This window comes from Plectropomus leopardus, chromosome 1 (assembly GCF_026936395.1).
Source record: "Plectropomus leopardus strain MGB_pleo_1.0 chromosome 1, ASM2693639v1, whole genome shotgun sequence".
NCBI lineage: Eukaryota > Metazoa > Chordata > Actinopteri > Perciformes > Serranidae > Plectropomus > Plectropomus leopardus.
In genome coordinates, this window is record NC_142176.1 from 10,461,983 (window position 1) to 10,483,144 (window position 21,162).

General features: G+C 38.4%; 1 protein-coding gene across 4 annotated transcripts in view; it reads right to left on the minus strand.

The window, feature by feature from the left end:
- Positions 1-1,820: 1,820 nt before the first annotated feature.
- The window catches only part of chrna7a (cholinergic receptor, nicotinic, alpha 7a (neuronal)), a 44,544-nt gene continuing 25,202 nt past the window's right edge, over positions 1,821-21,162 (minus strand). For 3 of the 4 annotated variants that reach the window (XM_042491473.2, XM_088075108.1, XM_088075110.1), the window contains 6 exons: positions 18,415-18,494; positions 12,343-12,510; positions 12,059-12,253; positions 6,393-6,479; positions 5,861-5,970; positions 1,823-4,419 (listed from right to left, as the gene is read on the minus strand). In XM_042491473.2, coding sequence (XP_042347407.1) covers positions 3,877-4,419; positions 5,861-5,970; positions 6,393-6,479; positions 12,059-12,253; positions 12,343-12,510; positions 18,415-18,494 — 1,183 coding nt within the window. In that variant the 3' untranslated portion in view covers positions 1,823-3,876. Of the gene's footprint in view, positions 4,420-5,860; positions 5,971-6,392; positions 6,480-12,058; positions 12,254-12,342; positions 12,511-18,414; positions 18,495-21,162 lie in introns of all 4 variants that reach the window. The other variant, XM_042491464.2, reaches the window with a different exon arrangement.

Below are 21,162 nucleotides of genomic sequence, written 5' to 3' on the forward strand. Positions count from 1 at the left end.
TTAAGTGTAAGTAGAGGTGCCTGTTCAATGCAGTCACTAGATGGCAGTTTTGTAATGCAGTGACATACAGCTGCCTTAAGCTCACACCAGAGATTTGACACTTAAAGGTAATTTATCATCGTAAATTAATGACTTCCATAATTAGGTAGTATTTTCTACATGGGAAGTCTAAATCGATAAAAAGATAGGCCTTCTTTTTAAATTTAAACTACTGACGGTAGAAATCATTAATATAGGAAACAAAATAAAAGACAAATAAACACCAAAGCCAAAAAAAAACATTATACAAGAAACACAATTTTTTTTTATTGTTTGTTTTTTGTTGCTTTCTTATTTTCTGGGTTAAAATGTGTAGTTTTATTTTACAATACTATAAATAAAAGTCTAGACTGGTTATCAGATTTAAGAAAATGATACTAATCTAATTGATTCTATTTAATTTTTTTTCTTTATTCTACCCATTTTTTTCCTATTGTTATTGTAGATACCAAAAATAACATTTTACGAATAAAGAGAAAATTCTGTGTTTTCAGCCATATACCAGGATACATTTTAGAAAAATGGTTAGTGTCGGGACCATAACAGTCAATGGTTGAGACGTTGCAAGAACAGGTACAACATTGTTTCTGGGAACATTTAACACAATAAACACTTTTCACAAAAGTCTCCCTCAAACTTAAGAAAATGATGACTTGCAGGATAACGTCTACACATGAATTTGAATTAAATGTCCCTTATTGTATTTGTAAGGAAATATTTGTATGGAAGATTCAAAATATTTTTCCAATTTAAGTTATTAACACATCTAGATATAATAATCATGATTCAGAATTGGGCCTTTCTGCTTAATGAGTACTTTTGATTCTGGCATTTTAAGTAAATTGTGATGCAAACATTTCAGTTCTTTTACTCAAGTAATATTTTCATAGGTGATTTTTACTACTCAAGCACTGTAGGTTACTTCAGTATAAATTAAATATTTGTAGTTTTTACCTCACATTTATTCAGCAGATGGATACATAACAGATTAAGATCAATACAGATTACTGTCTCATAAAGAATAGCTACAATGCAGAAACCTATGTGAGGTATAATTTAAACAAAAGACCAAAAATCGCTATTTGCACTGTTACACTCTGGAACATAACCATTAGCCTTAGAGACCATTGGGTTCGATGCCACTCCAGAGTTGGACAGACTGTGTTTGTTGTGTGACATGAGAAATATTGAGAATTAGGTTAATTTTGCTTTGTTTTATTGTCATATAAAACAACGTACATTCCTTATATAATAATATAAGGAATGTACGTTTCGGTAAAATTACCTCTATTTATGTTGATTTCTTTTGGTTGGATGGCCATGAAAAAAATAAGTTATGTTTAAGAAACTTATTATCACAGAATTTTTTTAAAATTTTTTTTTTTTTTTGAGACTGAGCACTAAGATGACATTTATTTTGGATTAATTGCTGTAGTTTTAATGGTGTCTTGTAAACCTGAGGGTTGAGCAAATGTTTATGTGCATGACACAAAATAAATAAAAAAAGAAATCAATCAATCAATCAAGTAAAAGTATTGTTGTAGACAAAAAACTAACCAACAGTATATAAAAATTAAATTAATGCGTCAGTGATTCAATGATATATTGCAGAAAATGTACCAGGAACTGTATTTCTCAGATATATGCACTTTTTTAATACATTGTATACATTTTTTGGTAATCTGGTATTTAATCAAAGCTGCAAATGTTCCCTCCAGATGTATTGTGTCAAACATATGATTCCTTCTACATTTTTAAGTGGCTCAGTTCTATTTTTTTTTATTTCCAAGTTTTTTGCTTTTTGCATTTATGGGAAGGGGAAAGTGATGTGCGCTCTAATTCTCTTAAAAATTGTTTTCTTGTCTCAAGGCTATGTTTTCTGTAACAGCTTCCTTGTTCTTTCAGTCTTGCAGAATAACGTATATGCAATCTGATGACTCATCACCTTTCAAACAATGCTACAGGCGCTGCACTGGAGTACTTTTGTGTTTTATCTCCTCAAAATAGTTTCGCTGGCTGGATGTCAAAAAGCCAGTTGTATCAGTCTGTCTCTGTTCTCTGTTTCAATTTGACAGCTCAAAGGTCAAGGTTATCGTTTGTAGTCCAAAATGGAAAATGTAAATAAAGCAGCAGTATAGTTATCCTGGTAAACAAAACACAGTTCTGCACAGGAAGAAAACATGTTTTAAATCTGTCCCCAATTTCAAATAGAAAAAATACGTTTATTTGGGAAATGCCACAGTACAACAAAAACATCTGATATTTGTTTTAACTGACAGGAAAAGCAGTTTTATTTTGACCTTTTGATTCTTTAATTATGATAGATGTCTTAATAAAAAATAAGCATGAAGTAAGACAAAGGAAGAACATATTTATGCTTATAATCAACTGTTATTTGTTTTCATAGAAAGGCAACTCACAACTCCAACTGTTTTAAATATATACGAGCAGTCGCGTGTTGCAACAAATACATTTTAACACAAGATACGATAGCTGTTAGTTTCACATTGGGTAGATATTAGTAAGAATAGATGCATTGTGATGATGAACAATAATACACAGTAACATCACATTACAAACCACAGCTGCATTCTTTGTAGTTCAGCAATTACACCACTTAAATAACCCCTTGTAGTACTTTTACATCATTTTAAAACAGTTCAAGAGGATCAAATTTAGATGTTTTAGATTGATATGCCGTAAGAGTGAAATATAAAAGGCAGAATCTCACCACCATTGTGCAAGGCATACATTAAAGGTCCAGTGTGAAGGATTTAGAGGAATAAATTGGCAGAAATGGAATATAATATAATCTGTTTTATTTTCTTTAGTGTAAAACCACCATAGTCAGAAGCCCCTCTGCAAAAAGTGAGTGACACCACAGATTTTCAACGTCAAACTGCTTTCTTCAGGGTTTTTACTGATTTAAATCATGTTTTGGAGAGAAAGACGTCTCTGCTGATAATTTGGCTCCGCGTAAAAACCTCCTGAACAATAAACACTGAAGGATTTATAACCGAAATAAGTTTCAGCTGGTTGGAATCTGTAATCCTCATCACTAGATGTCACTAATTCCCCCTACATCTTGCACACTCAGTATGTTTACATGCACAGTTTGGTTATTGCTCAGTTAGGCCATTCATACTGTCCCTGTTCCAGGAAACAAACACTGAGGGAGAAATGATTTACTGACAGAAGTATGTCAGCTCTGCCACGGTAGGTGATGATACGCCCCCTTTCAGATAGCTGCTGTTGGACCTTCTTCTAGTTCGACCTATTACATCACAAACCAAAAAAGTTAGAAAGCAGCAAACAGGTTGCACGTCGAACAGTAAAAAAACATGGATAACCTTTCGATGCTGTAAAGTTTGTACGTACTCTACTACTTTTTCTTGATACCTTTGTCTTGTTTCGTTTTCTTCCTTTTTTTCTTCTTTTGTTTTTCCCGGCTTTCTTCTCTGAATTTTTGCTGTTTGACTTCTGGGTCTAACACAATAATTTGACTTTTTCTAACATCATGTAGACATACTGAGTGTTTCTATAAAGGTCCAGTGTGTAGGATTTAGCGGCATCTAGCTGTGAGGTTGCAGATCTTCAACTTCTCCAGTGTGAACTAAATCCTACACACTGGACCTGTGAACTATTTATGTATTCCATACACTTTACCTGAATTACTGTACATGTCTTCAATTTGACTTTTTTTCATGTATAGTTGAAGATTTGGCGATAAAACAGACTTAACTGTATCCAAATTACCGCCCCATGGTTAACAAATGGGTACTCTGTGATAAGAGAGATTGGTATATGCTTTTAATTTTTGTTTTCCTATTTAAGTCCTTAAGTGAAAAAGTCTTTGGAAATGGCCTCGACAAAGTTGGGTGCTGACATGAGGATCCCGATGGTGCAGAGGATGGTGAAGAGTGAGAACGCCATGAGACAAAGCCTGTCAATAACAGACGCAGCAAATTTCCACTCATTGCACACCGACTCATCCTCGTCTTGGTCACGGAAGCGTTTGGCAATGTAGCGCACCTCGTCCAGGATTTTGGCCAGCTCTGGTTCCACGCTGCTCACCGAAGCACTCTGAGCTGCGGGAAGGAGCATCTCTTCTTCACCTGCTCGTGTAACCAGCCGTCCACAGAGGACCCCGGAGTCGGGCGAGGTGGCGGCTGTGGAGTAGTGGAGGCTCTCCAGGCCACGGACGCCAACATAAAGCATGTTGCCGTTGGTGGATTGGGAGGCTGAGGCGCTAGCGTTGAGGTCCATGCTGGTCAGGCTGTTTCGTGGAGCCTTGTTGTGACAGGCTGAACGTACCCGCTCCTCACCTGGGCGCTTCATGCGCAGGAACCACGCACACCAGTTCAGCAGGATCACACGGGTCTTTGGGATCAAACAGTAATGAATAAGAAATTATTATTATCAAATTTAAAGATTCATTCTGAATGTGTTTGCCGGTTTTGCCTTTTCACTGCTTTAAATGTAATTTTCTCCTTTTTTGGTGTCTGTTTTGTTAATGAAGGTAAATTATATGTAATTTATTAAGTGCTTTAATAGGCCTCATGCTTACAACCCATAACATGGTATGTTTGTTATCCAGATATGATGATTGGCATAATGCCTGGCAATGTTCTGCATATTTTGTTTTCTTGAAAAGGGACCATATAAAATAGATTTCAAAAAAGATTCTTATCAACCTTTAATAAATGTAGCAAACATCCATCAAAAAACATAAAGCCTGGTTTCATCCCCTTTTTTGTCTAATTGTTTCAGTTACCACAAGAATTTTAAGTTTTGCAGAAGCCAAATCAACATTTCAGCATCACTTTGTCAAAACTGACCAATCACAATAAAAACAAAAGATATCATGACTTCACTTTCATATTAGCATATTAAAATGTAAGTAATCAATCTGCTTTGTGTTGCAGGATTCCTTGACTCTAAACCTCTTCATTATATTCAATACATTGGATTACATTGTGAATTCCTTACATTCATTATAAAAGGAGACTTAATCATGTGAGAAAGAAAGACATTTATAAAAACACATTGGCCAGACTCTTTTTCTGTTTTCACAACTGGCTAACTAAATGAAGTATATTTTAACACCTCAAGACCTCTTAGCCATGGATGGATCACTGTACGGGCCAACCAGGCACAAGCCTAGGGGCCCAAAGTGTATACCTTACAGAGACACAAAATAACCAGAAAGAGACGCAAAATTACCACAAAGAGATGCAAGGGAACTGCAAAAAGTCACAAAATCACAACAAAAATGGGAAAACAGCCACAGAGTCACAAACAACTGAGTAACAGAAAAAATATTTCTAAAAAAGAAAGAAAGAAAACACCACAAAGAGATGCAAAGGAACTGCAAAGAGACAATTAACAACCACAAAGGAGACACTAAATTACCAAGTAGAGACATAAAACTGCCAAAAACACATTAAATTACCTTAAAGAAACACAAAATAATGACACAAACAACCACAGGGAGGCACACAATTATATAAAAATGTATAACCTACAAAGAGACAAAAAAACAGTACAAAGTCTGTGTCTCCTATGTAGGAGAGGTGGTGGGGCCCCCTGCAAATCTGTGCCCAGAGGCACAGCATCATAATCCACCCATTTAATGATATCATCTGGTGGACACACGGTCTTACACGAGCACATGCATATTAATCTTAATAAACGGCTGTAAGTGAAGTAAAATTGACTGTAACCTAATAACCTAATGTGGTGAGAAGGAAATGACTAAAGTGGTGTTAATAGGATCACAGTATTAGTGACAAATAACGGTCGAACATGAAGCAACACTCACCCACTTCGGCATCTTGCCTCCGTCAGGGTCGTGATGGTGATATTGTAAGACGAGAACTGTAGCAATTACCGAGAGACCGACGATGACCATGGTAGTGGCAAAGTACTCAGCTGGGTGAAGAGGATCCGAAGAAGACATAATGAGAATGGATACAGAGAGTTGTCATGCAGATGCATTTTAACTTTAAGGCGAAAACATGTGGATAAAAATAAAAGGTTTCACTGTGAGAAAAAGAACTCAAAGAGAAACTCCCTTTTCTTGCCTCGAGCACACTTATTTTATGTGTCTGACAGAAATGCCAAAACCTCTTTTTTGAAATGCCCAAAGCTACTTTTTCATTCCACTGTTTCAAATATGGTGACTGATCTCTAAATAAGAAAATCCAAATATTAGATGGGTGCTTAAACTTAGTTACACTGTGATATGAGAGAGCCCCTGATGAGAAATGACTACATAGATTTCCCCCCGTGTCTTCCCACTGATCGCAGTTGACACCCATATAGGGACTGCTTTTAACTTCAGCCTGGCTTACCTATTAAAGGCACCGAGTCCGATGTGGCGGGCATAATCTCTGCAACCAGCAGCATAAAGACCGTCAGGGAGAGCAGGACTGTAATGCCTGGGAAAGAGACCAAATCTCCGTAAGCACTTCACAAACAAAACTATTAAAAGCAATGAAAAGTATTTAAATCACACAGTCATGACAGGGAGCCATGATTCTTTGATGTTGAAATCCGCCACAAGTCTGCATAAATTGGATATTATATGACAGTCAAACACACTTTTCCATCCTTAAAAATGATTTTGTGACAATATGCAAAGCGCTATTTGCCCCTTTTTGAGTATTGAATGAATGCTCATTGTTTTATTCCACCCACTTTCCAGCTGCATTGTACTCAGCTCTTTTCTGCTCATATTTTGTGTCCATTATGCTTAAAGTCTTCCATGCATTTGTGATGCCTTATATTCTTATGCTAATTTTGCCTTGTTTCAAATTTTATGCTCCTCTTCCACAATATGGTAACACTGCACTGCAGCCAATCGGGAAGGAGAACTCCCCAAAATTAGACTTGCGGAGCTGTTGTAGCTTATAATGTGTCACAGTCGCTGACTCCGTCACCTAAAAAGCTACAAGCAGAGAAAGACAAACAGGTATCTTCAAAATACCTGTGAGCAGAGTTTTCTCTAATGAGCTGACATCGCTAAGCCACTGGCTCTTTGACAGTCTCACTAAAAGACTGAACTTCTCAGCAGGATTAAGAGTCACATCTTAATTAAGTGCAGGCATGCTGATCTACATTTGACGTCTCTAAAAAACATTAAAGTAGAACTTCACTGCTGGAAAGATGTTCTGTCTATGCAGTCAAAAGAGGCAAATACCTCTGAAATCGGTGCTACATGACAAGAGACAGCAGATGAAAGGGACTGTGGCATTTGCTTTTGGTTAAGAGATAGAAAATCAGTAAAGAGATCATATAAGGAGCGTGAGTGCACTTATAGGACGTAGTTGCGGAGGTGGAAGGGTCCCACAAACCACAAAAGTTCGCTTCACGTGTAGATGTGCTTTTTTTCTTTTCTACACCATACCATGTGCTTCTTTTCCTTAAACCTTCCCATCCATGACTTTGTTGCCTAATCCCAACTATCGTGACAGTCTGCACTGTTGCGTAAACATAAGGACCGTGCTGCATCATCCCACCATGTACATTTGTTGACATCATCGTAACAGCATCCCGGAGCGTAAACAGCTGATGCAGACGGATACCTAAAATGTCACAGGTAGAGAGGGCGGCACCATGTGTTGAGTTGGGATAAGACCGTGTTGCAGTGACATATGGTGCGTTCATTTCAGGTTGTGTTACTGTGCTCACGACATAAGTCCACATGACCCCCATGCAGTAGCCTACTTACAGCCTCTTAAGTGGAAATATTCTGGATGCTCCGAGCTCACGAGCTCTGATGTGTTTGCTGATGTTTTCAAAAATGGTGTAAAAAAAAAAAAATGTAAACAGTTGTTCCTCATAATTTTATTATAAGTCTGAGAAAAATGTTGATATTCTCTCCTCTAGTCGCTAACTAGCTTGCTAAATCGTTAGCCTCGGTGGCCTCTGGACGCTGACAGTAGTGTCCATTTTGCCGAGCAGAGCACTCAAGACTTAACCACTTGAGTGCCAAGAATGTTGTGTACAAGACACTCCATGTTGTAACTACAAGCCAATGAGTTCAATATGAACGCAGCACCAATGCAAGCATTTTACCATAGATGTACAATAATAATTACTGGATTTGATACTGAATGTCTAGTTTGCAGTTCAAACTGTCCTATAAATAATTTTATAATTTTACTATTTTTTAAAATAGTGATCAATCAGGGAAAATGCTTTTTGGACCACAGGGGATTTTTTGGGTAAAATGTGTGTTGCTGGTGAATCTTCTGATACAAACATCTCAAAAATGCAGATGCAAAATGCAGAGACTATAACAGTAAAGATTCACCCACAAGAATATTCCTGTTGATTCATTTGGGCTTTTTACAAACATAATTCTCACGACTGCCTAATTTTACTGAAATTAAATATGGGAATAAATGCTGACATGAAAACACATTTCTCAACGAGTGTCCTCATATGATGTCAACGTATGGCTCGGCTGATATACTGACTTCATATACAGTAGATCTGTGAACACACACACACACACACACACACACACACACACACACACACACACACACACACGCACGCACACACACACACACACAAATCATTTCAAACATGTTTAAGAAGCATTAAGTTCTACATGACAGCAGATTATATTTCACATGAGCAAATCTTATTTCCTCAATCTGTCTACGAGCTATCAGAAGATCAGAAGAAATGCACACATGTGCACACATGTGCACACAAACACAAACACACACACACACACACACACACACACACACACACACACACACACACACACACACACACACACACACACACACACGGCTATAAAGCACTGTTTGGTTAATGAAGGAATCCAGCTGTGATACAGGACTCTAATAATTGAAAGGAGGCACACACTGCATAAATCAGCTAATCCACTCCCACATACAGTACACACACACGCACACACACACACATACACACACACACAGACCCATACTGCCACTACCACCCACCAACAGACTCTGTCTCCACCAAGCCTGTGTAATTTATGCATGAAATAGGCTCAAACATTCAAGTCAACTGTGACAATTGAGATAAGATTAAACCGTTTTCTCGGTCCACTGACAGTTAAGTCAGTCACTCAGTGCTGATTATCTGATGACTCCATGGGGCCACATAAGGAAGTGTATTAATGAAAAACCATTGTTTTTCACAGAATGACTCATTACCCAGGAGACAAACGGCCTAAGATATAACTTTATTGAAGACGGAGAAAAATGGGAGAATAATAGAAAGGTTGGCTCAGTGTCAAAACCACTTGGGCTGTAAAGGATTTGATGTGATGATGATCCCATTAGTTTTTAGCTGGATTATTTGACCTGTGTTAAAATACTGTCAAGTCAACATGGCAGGGAGCCATGCAGACTGCAAATGTTTTAATATGAAATTATAAAATATAACAGCATTTGGGGTTTCAAGGGCTGTCATTTACTTAGACGCAATATGTAAAGGAAATAAATGAAGCATATGTTTTATTAGCATGAATGATGCTCTGGCTTAGCTGATATGTTAGTAGAAGTTATGCTCTGTATTATGCAGGTATCGGGTATATTGGAAAAAAAAAAGGGAAAAGAACAAATGGAAAGAAAAAAGGGGGAACTGTTAGTATGTATTTTTAATGTTCTGTATCTTTTATTATCTTTTATAATTAATTTATATTTCTGTATCAACCTTGTGCGAATTTGTACCTTATGTGACCTTTTACCTACTTATAGTTAAGTTACTGCAGGTTATGCTAGGCATATGGTAACAATCGTGTAGACCAAAACATCACGTCATGTACCCGTCTGGGAGAGGAACCCCTAAAGTCTGCCACAACATTTCCGAGAAGCGTCCTTGGGGTCCAGATCCTGAAGCATGGATGATTAATGGGTACCGCTTAAGTAACCCGTTGGAAACATATATATATATACCAGGGCTTCAGAGTCGTTCCTTTGTCAGACAGTAACTTGCATGATTCTTTGTTTCTGTATTGACCCGAGTACTCGTATTAAACATTTCCTGATCGGAGCATCAACTAGTGTCTCTCTTCTTGAAGAAATCATCCTTTCATGCAGTAATGGTGATGTAAAAGTTTAAGAAACATCAGGAAGAAGCATCTGTTACCTAAAAAATAAGTTTGGGCATCAAACTCATCTGAGCAGCTCTGTATTTAGAGCCGACGCCTACACATTACATAAACAAATAGCTGCATTGGTAGTATGGTGTGTGTGTGTGTGTGTGTGCACGTGCATGTGTCTGTTAAAGTAAGTAAAGTAAAATACTGATGAAAAGTTAACAGAGGTGCTTTGCAGGTCACTGAGGTGCAGACAGGCTGTCAGTCAATCTTCATTTACAATTTAAATCCTCTTATAAAGCCAGTAAAAAATGTATAGAAGGATGTTTCTGTTTCATATTGACTGCAAACTTGAAATAATGCTGCCTAGAAGCAACCCAGGGACACAGAGGTGAGCCAACAGCAGCCTCAGAAAATACTGCACATGCAAATGTGAATGTGCATGTATGTATAGATGAATGCAATCTAGCCCTATAAGTGTTTTGTTAAAGAAGCAGGGAGTAATATTAAGTGGTATCTATTGGCAGAAATAGAATACAACATTCATGATTATGTTTTCATTAGTGTATAATCACCTGAAACTGGAATCATTGTGTTTTCGTTAGCTAGGCCCTCTTCCACGTAGTTCGCCATGTTTCTACAGTAGAACAGAAAAAACGAGCTTTGGCTTTAGATTGGGGCTTTTATATTTTTATGTTACTAGAAGGTCACTTTAGGTTCTTGAAAACGAGGAGTGCACGAGGGGTTGTATTTAGCTGGTTGCAATTTGCAACCTCATTGTTAGATGCTACTAAGTCCTTCACAGAGGTGGAACCAAGTCATTTTTTTTGCAAGTCACAGGTAACTGGATCCCACTCTGTCCTTTAAATCTTACATCAAGAATGTCCCCAGTACATCCTTTTTCACCTTCAGTAATACTGAACACCTACGACCCACCCTCTACTCGTCACTGCAGAAACTCTCATCACGCCTTCATAACCTCCAGACTGGACTATTGCAACAGCATTCTTTATGGCTGCTCTTCCACTGACCTCCAAAAATTACAGTACGTTCAGAACTCAGCTGCTCGGTTGTTCACACACTCCCACTCCAGAGAGCACATCACACGTATCTTTCAAAACCTTCACTGGCTCCCAATACAGCACCTCGTTCACTTCAATATCCTCCTCATCAGAGACAAAGCCCTCAATAACCTTGCCCCCTCACACCTTCCAGACCTTCTCTGATGTCAGTCCCCCACTCGCCACCTCAGATCATCTGATGCAAACACTCTGACCCCCATCACCAGGACTAAGCACCAACTCTCTGCAACTCCCTCCCTCCTAACATCCGCAATTCAGGTTCATTTCACTCAGTTAGGAATAAATTCAAAACCCACTTTTTCTAAAGCGCCTATAATACCTGTCTCCCACTGCCTCCCCAAATCTGAACTGACATATCCTCAACATTTCGGCTTTGTACTGTGTTCTTGTATTCGTATCTGTTCTGTTCATGCAAGCTTCTTTTCAGTATTATGTTTATTATTGTTGCTTTTTTTACTCTCCAATATCCAATCCAATATAATGACTTTGTTGACTTTGCATATGGTTATATGTAAGCAAACAGTGAATAAAGTGTTTAGAAAGGAGAAAAATAAATTAAAATAAGCTTATGACTGGATACACAAGACTTGGATTATGCTGCACGAGTTATAAACAGGTGATTTGGTACAGTTTAGCTGTTTTTAAACAAACACCAAAATGACTTCAGTTCATCAAGACCTCACCATGTTTTCTTCACAAAGTCAACTTAACACTGGGTGAGTAACTGATATAAAAAAGTTCATATTGGGGGGTGAAGTATTCCTTTAATAATGTGACAATATTTGTTTGTTCTGTGTGTGTGTGTGTGTGTGTGTGTGTGTGTGTGTGTGTGTGTGTGTGTGTTTCTAACCCAGTGAGATCTTCTCTCCAGAGTCAGCAGGCAGAAGGAAGACGAGCAGGGCCAAAGTGGAGATCAGGACACACGGGATGAGCAGGTTGAGGCCGTAGTAGAGGGTCCGTCTCCGCATCACGACAGTGAATGTGACATCAGGGTACGGCTCCATGCAGCAGTCATAGTAACGATCGTTTTTCTGCCCTGGAACCTCTGAGAGACCAAAAACAAGAACAGTTTACTCTGGCAGAAACTGAGTGAAAAGTTGCAGAGAAACTGTCATTTTGAATTTTACTACAGACCGACAAGATCCCACTCTCCGTTGGCGATGTAGCTGCTGATATCCGCCTCCACCATCTTCAAGTCCAGAGACCAGCCTCCGTATGTCCAGGAGCCAAACTTCAGGTCGCATCTCTGGACATCAAAGGGGAACCAGCGCACGTCGATGTGGCAGGTGCTCTTGAAGATCCCTGTTGTGGTGAAAAAAGACGGATCAAAGAAAGACTTGAAGCAAAAAGCAAATCAATCAAATGTTATCAGGGTCTCTGTGGGTGCACTATTGTAATTGCTTCATTGTTATGCTCACACATTACAGAAGAAAAATCCCAAAACTTTATAAACTCTGCATATATGTTCCACTACAGAAGAACTATAGCACAGGCATTTCTCAGCAGTTGCGGGAGGCTCTACAGAGGCACACGTTTGCATCACCTGCTGCAAGTCGTTAATCAAGTATTCCTGTCATGTTGTTGAACACAGGTATGTTTTAATAATAAGTTTTGAAAAACTTAAGATGGATGGCATCATACTGTATTAATAACTAATAATAACTTAAAAGCATGCCCTCGCTGCTACGCAGACCCATAGCGGCAGCACTGGCCTTTATCAGGATCAATTATGAGATTGTGGAAAGATTTCACGATCAGTACATGGATTTATGATTGGTTTAGCTGTGGAAATTAAGCTACAATCACATGTTTTCTATCATAAAGTCCTGAGGCTGGTTCCTTTTTTTTAATCACACCACAAATGGCACCAGGGTCCCCTTAGAAGTAGACTGAGACCCCTCTTTTCACACGGTCTCGGTCTGGTTGTTTGGTCCGCACCACAGATTAATTGAGAGCTCTTACACCAGCCCAAACAAACTGAACCAAACAGGGTAGGTGTGAAAGCTTAAACCTGAGAGGCAGTAATGTGCCAGAATATTGTCCAGACTGACTAATTTTACAGACAAATAAGTTGATGCAACTGTTCACAAGTTCAGTCACACAGGCTTGTTTATTTTATGCTTTTGGCACTTTATACTTGCTGTTGTACTACTTCACTTTTTGAGGAATAATATTGTTAAAGTAAAATATAAAGTATAAAGTATGGAAGCATTATTTTACATTTGTGTGGTGTCTCTCTCTGTTGTGTCATGATTGATCAGCTTATTTATTTTTTAAACTATAAAGATGAATGTAAGACCCGGCGATGTTAGTAATTAAAGTAGGTTTGGGTACTGTGGACAAAAATGATGTTTATGTTGATTAAAGCTATGTGTGCCCACAGCAGCGTTCGTCCTTAATGCCACCCCAGCATAAATTAATGTCCCATTTTGGCCACCCCAGTAAAAAAAAAAAAGTCTGGATACACTACTGGATCTGATATGTGATATACTTCACCTGCGGACAGCTGCTGAGAGCGACAGAAACTGATGGAGTGATAATCAGAGCTCTGATGGAGAGCATATTCAACTACTCTTGAATAAAGGAAGCAGAGGGAGATTGGAAAAGAAATGACAGCGCCAAACAGCTAGAGAGGCATCAAGAGAGGTTTTACTCCAACGAGATATGAAGCCCAAGTGCCATCCATCTTAACGAGAATATAAAAATCCAATATGACAATGAGATGAAAGTGGCCAGTAATCCTTCAGGAGAGGAAGGCACCAAACTAATTTCCATCCATATTTAAGAAAGATATGAAACGTCGGCAGTAAACAAGGTCTCTCCTCTCTCTCGGTGTCATCAGCGGGGAATGAATAGAGATGGAGAGCAGAGAAAAAGAGCGAATGCCATTTACTGCATTGACACTCAGTGACAAAGACAAGTTATCTGGAAATGATTTGGCTGTCGAGGTCACATCTGCATACAGTTTTACTCATTTAATGCATTTGTGTTGAGCTCAAGCGGCGAATGGCTATTTTGCGCCAATGTGGCATTCAGTGAGGGTTCATTTGGAACAAAGTTGAGAGGCAATTTGCTTGTGACAGAGGCAATCAATCCAGAAGAAATTCAATGATGGAGCCATTTACGACGGTATTGATTAAGATGCTGCGGCGAGGCGGGCCAGCGCTTTTGCGGGGTAAGAGGAGAAAAAGGGGGGAAGAAGAGCGTGCCAGGGAGAGCAGTAAACACCAGCTGTGACAGGAAGGCCGTCTGTTTTAATGTGTTCTCGTGCGTGAGTGTGAGTGTGAGTATGTGTATGTGTGTGTGTGTGCGTGTGCGTGTGCGTGTGCGTGTTGTGTGCATGTGTGCGCGTGTGTATAAATTGGTTAACGGTTTTACTGTTAAGACGCACAGTCCAGCAGTTGTGGGACAGTAGGGGCTTGTTTAGGAAAACTGCATCACTGCTCAAAACGTCAGTAAGAGTCTGATCATGATGGATCTGTGTTTCGGGAGTATTTGACTTTAAATAACTGTAACTGGGATAAGACCATTTAAAAACACAAAGAGATTGTAGCAACAGTTCAGCTATTTGGGGAAATACACTTATTGGCTTCCTTCCCAAGATTTAGATGAGCATCACTTTTGTATCTTTCCATTAAACATGAAGCTTCAGCCAGCACACATTTTTTTTAATTTGCATGCATAAAGCTGCATAAAATCCAGATGATAAAAATAAGGAATATGTCAGGCGAGGTCAAGAAGCTAAAGGCTTTTACAACGGATCTCCCCTCAACTGAAAGGTCCCATGTGTAGGATTTCGGGGTATTTATTGCCAGCAATGGCATATAATATAATAAGTATGGTTTCTTTATATACCCATATATCTTTATATCTACAAATGGAGTTGGTCCTCGTTCATGGCCATTCACATTTTTTGCATATAGGCCACCATAGTTAAGAGCCCCTACACGATGGGCCAAACAGTGCTGGAAAAACACAGATTTTTAGGGCAAAACTGTTTTAATCAGTTATTTTTATAAATTTAAATCACCGGGTCCATTTGTTTGGAAAGGAAGAGACCTCTGCAGACAATTTGGCTCCTGGTAAAAACCGCCAAGAGCGCACAGAGGAAGTTTCAGTTTATCGCAATCTGTAATCCTCGCCGCTAGATGCGGTTTAATCCAACACACTAGACCTTTAAGGAGAAAAACACATCATAACAAAAAAGGAGAAAAAGACAATAAAAAAAGAACTACACTTAAATAATTTAGAAAAAATACAACCAAAGATAAACAACACCAAGATGCACCCTAACTAGAAAAACTTGAAACAAAGAAATTCATCAAAAAACATCATGGGGAACAAAGAAAAAGAAAAAATTATGATAAGTGTATGTGTGTTTCAGCTATATATAATGAAGTAAATGTAATGATAATTTCCTTTCAAAGGTTTTTAAGGAAAATTAGTTCTTGACGTTGGCAGTCCATGTCTGTGCACCACATTAGCTTAGCATAAAGACTGGAAATGGTAGGGAGACAGCAACAACAGGGAAATTGAACTACCAGCACCTCTTAAATTCACTACTTAACATGTATTATTCTTGTTTGTTTAGTCTTTTCAGAAACCACAGTAAAACCAACAAATCACTGCTCCCGGCCAAGAAATAGTCTGCCATGTAAACCTCCGTAAAACCAGAACTTGTTGTTCTACACTTTGGTTTTACATGGATTAAACAAACAAGATAAAATGTGTTGATTAGTGAACTTTAGAGGTGCTAGCAGTCAGATTTTTATACCTTTAGACAGAGCCGGACTGTTTCATCTGTTTTCAGTTTTTATGCTAAGCTAAAATAAGCAAAGACATGACAGTGGAGTCAATCTTTTCAGCTAATTCCTGGCAAGAAAAGGCACATATATAGTTCCTAAAATGAAAACCATTTCAACAACCTGATTATTAGAGCAACATTTTGACATAATCAATCAGTATTTTGGATTTCTGCCAAGACTGGGAGTTTATTCAAAGCTGTGATTCATGAAAACTGCGTAGCAGCTGCTGTTTTTCTCATTGACAGTGGAAATCCCCAGAAGAAAATCCAGCAGTGTTTACACAGTTTATCATGTTTACACAGCACAATAATAGGAGTCTGCTGATTGTCAGTTTTATAAAATCAGAAAGATGATTGTGTCTGTTTGATAAATGCACCTCTGATGGGAACTAAAGCTTCTTCTTTTTTTGTAAATTATACAATTAATAATTTTTATGAAAAAAAAGAATAAAAAAGGCTGACAGTTGCTAAATGTGGTTTGGTGTGTTTGCATTTAATTAAGTCATGATAAAACAATGATACCTCATCTTCACTACTGTTCCCTGAATTCTAGTTGCTTTTGATTCATGTATTTTTCCATAAAAGTTTTGATACAAACTATTAAACAATGAGATTTGGGAGGGAGTTACAGCCTGAGCAAACAGAGCTCAACAGCCCATCACCAGAAGAAAATGCTGTCATTTTAGTTTACTGCAAACCACAAATACATTAAACTTACAAATTTCATATGTATCAAAGTTTCTACAGAGTTGTATTATATGAGCTGACTTTGTGGATGCTCTGACACAAAACTCCTGCTGAGCTATAGACCAATGTTCGAAACCAACAAACAACAAAACCGTTTTTTTAGTGAGTCATTACTGTGTTTTCAGCGGCTTTTTAGTCACCAAACATGGGTGTTTTTAAGCCACCTGTCACTATGTTTCAAACGGAGATAGCGGTATGAAAAATGGTTGGTTTACAGAGACATCGCTGCCTTTCTAGATGGGATTTTGCCCCCCAAATTGGGAATCTTAATCCAAAACGTGATCTTTTCATATGGTTTTCGCATATGAACTTACCACATTAACCACAGCGTTGTTTAAACGTAAAGTGTCCGCTATATAATAATGTTCATATATATCCGTGGCTTACAGAAACATACAATGCCATTTTTTCTGGCAACTGAGCTGAGTTCAGTTGGACAGGTGGTGTGCTGCAGCTTAGCAGTGATGCAGACATTTTAACGGACAGCTGTGGTGAAAAGTGTGTTGAGCCAGAAGGGAAAATTTTTGATAAACAAGTCCATCTCCATTCTGACCTTCACCTGTGGACATGAACTTTGGGTAGTGACCGAAAGAATGAGATCTGGCATACAAGCTGCCGAAATGAGTTTCCTCCGTGTCCTGGCTGGGCTCAGCCTTAGAGATAGGGTGAGGAGCTCAAACATCCAGGAGGAGCTCTGAGTAGAGCTGCTGCTACTTTGTGTGGGAAAGAGTCTATTGAGGTGGTTTAAGCATCTGATCAGGATGGCTGGAGACTCCTGATGTTTTCAAGATATGCCCCCTTGACTGGTGAGGGGTATCCCCAGAACACGCTGGAAGAATCATATATTTCATCTGGTGTGAGGATGCCTCAAGATCACCAAGGAAAAGCTAGAAAATGATGCTGGGAAGTGGGACATCTGGAATACCTTGCAAAACCTGCTACCCCCACAACTGGATAATTATGTGAAAATTGACGGACGGATACAAAAGAATGTTTTTATTGTCTTTTTGACATGCCATAGTCAGAATAATTCATAATTGTACACTAAGCCAACCACAAAACCATGTGTGATCCAGAGATTATCACTACTTCACATAACATTACATGTAATTTTCACAAACTTCTTTCCTATGTGCATTCTGTTTTAGACTCTGGAGGTAAAAAAAAAAAAAAAAAGGTTTAACTATGTACTTTGTTTAAGAAATAGCATGTCTTTCCTTTGATATCATTGAGTAGCACAGTGGTTTCCAATTAGTGGGTTGTGGTCTAAAAGTGGGTCACAGGTCCATTCTGAATGGACCAAAAGTGACTCGTGATCATGTTCTCAAGTTTGTCCAAAAACACACTTTATTTTGACACACTTTATTTTTACAGTGAATTTCCAGCACAAAACTTTTATCCTGAAGTGCCAATTCCCTTTATTTTTGTAACATGTTTAAATTTGTGTTCTTAGCCAACATGTTTAAATTTGGCATTTGTTTAGCAGGTTTTACCAAAAACAAACAAAATGTGTGACTATTTCAAAATATTTTCATGTGCGGAACAACATCAGGGGAAGGGAGCAATGATCGAACATCTAACATCTAACATCTAACCTTTCCAAAGAGTAAACTTTCTGTTTCTGTGTCAGAGCTGACCGAGATTATAACTCTTACCTGGAGGTAAGTAGGAACAGCCGCCTGAATGGTTGACCAAAATGTTGGTGTGGAAAGTGGCATCAAATCTTTCATCAGCACTGTGGACAAAACATGCAGCTACATCAGCATTTACTGCAGAGTTATCTGTAGTCAAAAAGGAGCTTCAGTGAAAAACATTTGAATAAATTCATATCACTGATGTAACCTTTGCAAGAACCGCTATTTATTATGAGGATGCAACATTAAATTTGGATGAGCCACAAACAGCGAGCCGAACAGCTGTGGTTGGAAAATACAAATATTTCTCCAGCTCGTTATTGCAGCAGGTACACAGCACACGCGGAGTCACAACTGACGCAACTATTCCCTGGAGATGGTTATTCAGTGGTTACCCTCATTCTCCCCTGCTACCCACAATTCACTCCCTCCAAATGAACTCCCCAGAGGTTGAGGCATAGTTGAGCTGAAGTTGAAAGAGAGGAGAAAAAACTTAACTTGCAGCAGCATCTAATTCAAAGAGTCTCAAATCAAGGCTTTACTCAGAGGGACAATGACAAATGAAGTACAATTCGTTTTCCCTCATTAGTCGATGGGAGAGTAGAGTGCCTCTAATGTGATTTGTACAGATCTTTCTTTTACAGATTGATTAATGGTGATATGGATGGCATTTTCCATTAGGGACATATAATAAAATGCTTTTTCTCCCATCTTTTGTATACAAATTTATTCATTTGTCTCAATGATGTATTGCTCCGAAGCTCTCGTCTAGACTGTACTGAATATATTTCAACTGCAGAGCACCACTAACCTTGAAGTGTAACGTTCCTCTTTGATAAACAGCTTATCTAACAGGATGAACCCATCAATGAGGCACTATAGTAACGTTTCTGATTGACCCTTTACTCTTGCATTGAATTTAACAACAAAAAAATACACTTTATGAACATGATTTTACCAGACTCAACTGTTTAGTTTTGAAAGTGAGGGATATTCAGATTGTATTTATGTATATGTATTTAATTCAGTTTTAATGAATTGTTCCAAAATGAATTAGTTTTGTTTAAATTTGGTATTTGGTAATTTGGTATCTATCTTTCATTTTCTCTCTGTGGATCTCTCTCTGCAGGATATTCTGAATAAGTCCTGTAATAACATGGGGTCTGATGGTTTCCAGACCCCATGAAACCAGAGCAGAAGCCTGAATATTTCAGCATGTTCTGACATGTAGCCACCTGAATATATTTATTTGATTCAGGTGGCTTTTATGTTCTGCTAAGCTTAAGGCGATGCTCCACTCTGGTGTGAAATAAAGTTGTAGTCTGTCCTATTTTATTTTGGAATTTATTTTAAAGAACATAAAAAAGGTACATGCTGTCATATGCCCTCTCCTCTTCAAAGGGGCTGAATGTGAAATTCAGAGTGTACGAGTTGTCTTGGTTCTCAATATGGAGGTGGCTAACCTAGCGGCTAGCAGCTGACAGTGCTAACTCCCTAACAGTGCTAAACGACAGCCAAAATGCCGACAGAGCTAACGGTGTTAACCAGGGGAAGCCAGAGGAAAGGCACTATCTGTCTGCAATGATGCCAAGCCAATAAAATCAGAAGCAGAAAGACTTTATTGATCCCTGAGGGGAAATTGCCTAAAATTGATAAAGTGAAAAGCAATGAGTCCTAAAACGCGGAGGTCCGTTAGCCTTTTAGCACTTCCAGTTCCCTCGTCTTAAAGTCTATAGGTTTTTTGAATGGGTTTTCAGTAAAATGCCTTAAATAAGGTCTATAGTTAACACAGGCTAAAGATGTTGAGACGTTTTGTTCTGCAACATAATATAAATCTGCTTAAACCTGATTTTAGAACTTTTAAGGTTTTACTCATCTTAAAAAAGGCGGTTGCTAACAAGTGGTTAAATGGGACTACAGTGTTTGTCGAAGTACGTTAGACATCATCACACCAGACACAGAAACTCATTAATCCCACGTGTCCGCCTTTATAGCTTTATAGAGTCGCACTCTAACTTGTAGATTTATCTGTCTATCTGATATTTTTCGATCATGTTTTAACATGTTTTTACAGTGTTTGTAGTTGTGACGTTTAAGTTGTGCAACTGCAACGTAGTTTGTGTAAAGCAAAACAAAGCTTTTTGCTTCTGGCGATTTCATTTATGCTGCAAAACACACAAATGTGGTTCCTGGGCCGTTAACAGCACAAACTTGTCTTTAAGAACTGGTTTCAACTTTATGAATGCAACCTGCTAATGAGTAGGCACATGTTTGTGAGATTTTGTCATTACCAAAAACCTGCAACCCTAAACTTCTCTCTGAGACTTTCTTTTCTGCTCCATTTGTGGAGCAGATTTCACAAAAATGTCAACTGAGAGAAAAAAAAGACTGTCACACCATGGGACTACAGTTCCTGCTGTCAGAAAAGAGCACATGAAAACATAACAAATTTAGTAGTCAAAAAAAATGAATTTAGAGAACAAAGCCTTATTTAAAGCAAAGCGGTCCTTTAAAATTAGAAAGGAAAAGTTTCATTTAATTATTCAAACTTTCATGCACTGACGTGCAAATTCATTCACAAAGCATTTAGTTATTAAAAGCAAACAGTTTTTTCTGTAGTAATCTGCGTGTGACGCTGGTCTGGACAGTCTGTCTGGCCCAATGTTTTCCTTAATTGCATATTTTCAGTAAAAGATCGGAGCCAAAACCAGTTATCCCTTTATGTCTCCAAAAAGTCATTTCAGCTGTGTCTAATATCACAGCCGGTGT